Source organism: Orycteropus afer, unplaced genomic scaffold (assembly GCF_000298275.1).
Source record: "Orycteropus afer afer isolate SDZICR_OR568_19922 unplaced genomic scaffold, OryAfe1.0 scaffold00063, whole genome shotgun sequence".
Classification (NCBI taxonomy): domain Eukaryota; kingdom Metazoa; phylum Chordata; class Mammalia; order Tubulidentata; family Orycteropodidae; genus Orycteropus; species Orycteropus afer.
In genome coordinates this window covers 8913540-8917926 of record NW_006921650.1, presented here as the reverse complement: position 1 = coordinate 8917926, position 4387 = coordinate 8913540, and the positions used below count along the sequence as shown (strand labels likewise).

At 38.5% G+C, this 4387-nt stretch overlaps 1 protein-coding gene across 1 annotated transcript in view; it reads left to right on the top strand.

The window, feature by feature from the left end:
- The window catches only part of CDK14 (cyclin dependent kinase 14), an 835387-nt gene that overhangs the window by 6612 nt on the left and 824388 nt on the right, over positions 1–4387 (top strand). The window contains exon 2 of the mRNA XM_007939825.1: positions 1456–1487. Within this exon, the coding sequence (XP_007938016.1) occupies positions 1456–1487 (32 nt within the window). The remainder of the gene's footprint in view (positions 1–1455; positions 1488–4387) is intronic.

The following is a 4387-nucleotide window of genomic DNA, read 5'->3' as shown; positions in this document are numbered from 1 at the left end:
CCTTGGAAACCCAAGGAGGGGTCGCTATGAGTCGGGGCCGACTCGACGGCACATAACAACAACAACAACATATGTTATATAAGCTTTGATATGATAGCTTCAATTTAGGTGTATTACTTCTTTCTAAGCTTAATTGCCAAAATAATTTGTTTTTCACTGCTTTGGTCAGACCACAGCTTTCCAGGTAATACTACCCAAGTGCTTCTATTTGGAATAGAACTATCCAGTATAGTTTGTGCACACTTCTGTAAAGTTGAAACATTTCTCTGACTAGTGGTTTCAGATAAATGAGCTACTTTGTGCATTCTCCTTAATCTGAACCATTTTAAGTCATTGTAGGTCTTTAGGAACTAGCTAGATGTTTGCACATTGTATGTGAATTGCTGCGTCTTCATAGAGTGATAAGATTGCAGTTCTCAAAATACGAATATTTAAAGTAAATAATTTAAAGTATTTAAATTGTGAATCTGCTGCAGTGTTTTAAGCGTTCTGCTGCTAACTGAAAGGTTCTTGGTTTGAAGCCACCAGCTGCTCCTTGGGAGACAAGACCTGATTATTTGCTTTCATAAAGATTGTTGTTGTTGTTATGTGCCGTCAAGTCGGACCTGACTTATAGCGACCCTGCTTGGGTTTCCGAAGCGGTATTACTACGGAAGTAGATTGCCCAATCTTCCTTCTGAGGAGTGGCTGGTGGGTTTGAACCTCCAGCCTTCTGGTTAGCAGTCAAGTGCTTTAGGCACTACACTACCAGAGCTCCTGTCATAAAGATTGCAGGCTAGGAAATCCTATGTGACAGTTCCACTCTGTCCTATGGGGTTACCCTTTGTTGGAATTAACAGGGACAGCACACTGTGACCACCACCACCACCACCACCACTACAATAGGATGGTTTTCCTTAAACTATACTTTGTTACAAAATTTATCATGTTGATAATATTGTTTGAAGTACTGTCTTTTATTCTGCAATCCTTATTTTACACACTTGGTCTGACACTGCTGTACTTCAGCTTCACTCAGTATGAAGGCACTATGTAGAGTGGGTGTCATTCTAACAGTTGGTCTGGGAGATTGATATAACACCCAGGATGATACATGCCCCAAAACCAAGAGTTTAAGGGAGGCTTCTTAAAAGATTGATTTGTCATTCTATTATACTTTCATTAAAATGTTTTCCTTCGAAGAAGTGATAGGAGAAAGATGTGAATACTTTTTCCCATACTTGGGAGGATGGTGCCATTTGCATATTTATGAGAAGTGTTTCACAGAGATGTGTGCTGTGCAATTCTCTGTCTTATTTGCAGTTGTATTTGTATCATAATATTGTTATTCACATTGGGGTACAGTTTTACTTTCTGAAATGAAAACACCATACTGCTTTGTTTTCTAGACTTAGATACTTTGATCTCTCTGAGATGTTTCATAGTAACTGTTTCCTTTCCCTTTTTGTTTTATAGCTTTGAAGAAAGATGACACCACCTTTGATGAGGTAGGTTAAATTTCTTTATCTAATGTTAGACGTATTTAATTACTGTCAGGTAAAGTCAGTAGGTGCCGACTTTGCACTTAGAAACAGGAAAAAAGATCTTTTTTTTTTTTTTAAAGTAGAGCTGACATCAATCTTTTAAATATCATTGTATTTTCAAATTTTAAGTAATCTTACAAATAATTTCTGATGGCAATCAACAGAAATATGTCTCTTTAAATTAATAAACAAATTAAAATACACACACAGGGTCCTGTCTTGTTGCTTCTTTATGGTGGTAGTACTGGAGAAGTCCAAGCTCTGTGGGTAAGTTGGGTTCCAAGACTGCCTTGAAGACCTCAGTTGGATCAGGGTGTGATGTGGTGTTATCTCCACATATTGTCAGTCAGTTTCTCAAAAGAGAAGCTGACTTCTCATGTTCTGGTTTTCCTATTTTTTGTCTATCAGACCTGCTTTTATCTACTTGCCACAAAGTAGTAAAGAAAAAAAAAAAAAGCAGTTTAAATAAGGCAGAGGGTTCAATGTAATTAATAGCATCCTAGATGTGATTCTTATACTGTACACTTTCCTGTGTGTTTTTGTAGTTTAAGTGGGGATTACCAGAAAAATACCTGTAGGTGTGTTTCCAAAATGTTCTCAAGAATGCTATAGAGTGGAGTGTTTCATTGTAACCATTCAAGGCCACAGCACTTGATCTGTTGTATGCATATGGGCCACATCTGTCTTATTTATATATATGTGTATGATGTACATATAAATGTATCTACCCAGTGCCCTCACCCTACAATGTAAATGAAAGTGTAGGCTTACTTTGCTTGTGGCTGTTTCATTTGTATGACTAGTTGCAGATTCTATGACATATGCTACCTGTCCTCCCTCTGCTGTGGTGCTGAAGCGAGGGGAGGGCATTTGTGCTCCTGGAAAGTCCCCTTGGCTGTGTGGCTTTCTGGCCATGGGTAGCAGCAGGACCACTGAGGGAGAGCCCGCTCCAGACTGGGGTTTCTGGATGGGGCCTGCGTCATTTGGCTTCCATGGCCTGCTGCTTCCTCTGCTGCACCTGCTCTTTTTTCCCGGGCTGAGCTCTACAAAGCTGTGTGTCCCTGGACTCCAAAACAAGTTCCCCTGCCAGCATTCCTGTAACAGCCTCTAAAACTTAGTTATTTTAGACCTGGAACAATAGAGGAATCTTTTCTTCCCCATCTCTAGTAGGTCATAATGGTGTTCTCCTCCAAACCTGTATTTCTGGAATTTCTGCAGTGTTGAGACTGAGATGTTTTCAGGAGGGTGTTTTATTTCTTCTCAGGAGAAATCAATGTGAGATATTGGGCACCCTTTTTCTCTCTTTATAAAGAAAGTTCTCCTCTCTAATTATCGAGGTAACTTAAGCTTACGTTGAAAAAGAAAAACAAGGAAAAAGAGAAAGGAAAATCTCCCTGGTTATGTTATCCAGATACAGCCCTGTTGCATGTTCTTGTTTGTTTCCCCATGTTTTGAAAACCATAGTTCACATATTGTTTCCTGCTTTTGTTTTTTAACCTATAACATGATATTTTTCCATGTTAGTACAAACTCCCCTGAAGCATCATTAGAACATTTTAAAACTCTTTTCTCGTTTAAACACCATTGTTAATGATTGTATGCTTGTTCTGTTACGTGGCTGTAACATTAATTTTAAATATATCTGAGCCTGGAACCCAGGTGTAGGTTAAGGACACATATGTGGACTCTTTCATTCACTCCCTTCCCCTGAAACCTCTGCACAGTCAAAGGCCATCCTCAGCTTCTAAAGAGCGTTTTCCTCACCCTGCATCACAAGAGATTGGTTAAGTACAGGTAGTCCCCAACTTACAATGTGGTGGAATTACAAAGAAGCACACTACAACTGTCTTTTTTTTTTGAATATTTTAATCTTACCGTTAGTAATATGTAGTATATACGATGTTGCAGTGTGTACTTTGCTGATGTTATCATTCTCAGATGTTCACTCACAAATGTCCATTGTTACGATTTATTGTTCAAAACACTGCTGTCTAGCAGGTGATGTCAATAATTATGAAAACTAAAAAGAAAAAAAAGAGTTATTCAACTTATGTCGGAACCGACTTATGATGGGGTGGTTGGGAGAGAACTTCATCATTAAATCTGGGACTACTTGTGTCTCATGTAGGTGAATCACAGAACTCTAGACCTGGAAGAGATTGTGGATGTCATGTGGCTCACTCCTCATTTCACAGATGAAGGAATTGAGGTCCAGAGCCAGATAAATTCCAGTTAATCAGGGGCCAACTCAGAGCCAGAAGCCTGGGAGATAGAAACAGAATAGTCATGCCTGAATGTAAACTAGCAGGGCAATTGACTTATCTTCCTCTCCCTTTTGTAAAATAGAAATTATGATATTATATCCCTCCTAAAGTGGTTGAGAGGATTAAAGGAGCTAATGTACATAAAGGTTCCAGAAGTATGCTAGGTGTATAGTAAACATCTTGTAATAAGTCTTATCATTGTCATCATCTTTGATGCTCTCGTCATGACATCTGCCTTCTATAGTTGGATGGGCTACAAGGAGAGTGGAAGGGTTCAGTTAAGAATAAAGAATTGACACTAAAAGGAGAGATAATTTCAGCTATTCTGCTGAAATTCCGTAGAAGTCTTTGTGTAATGATTTATGTATTAAAACTGAAAATGTTGTCTAAAACCCATCAGTTTTTAGATTCTTTGAGGGGTTGACTGTATTCACCTTTGTAATCCTTGGGGTATCTCCCACTTGATTAACAGTAAATATTTGTTGAACATGAGTAAATATCTGTCACATATGAATAGAGGAAGTAATGAATCAGGTGTAAGGCAAGAAGGATTCTCATTTGCCACTTTCTAGATAATTGAGCAAGTCATTTTTTTTTTTT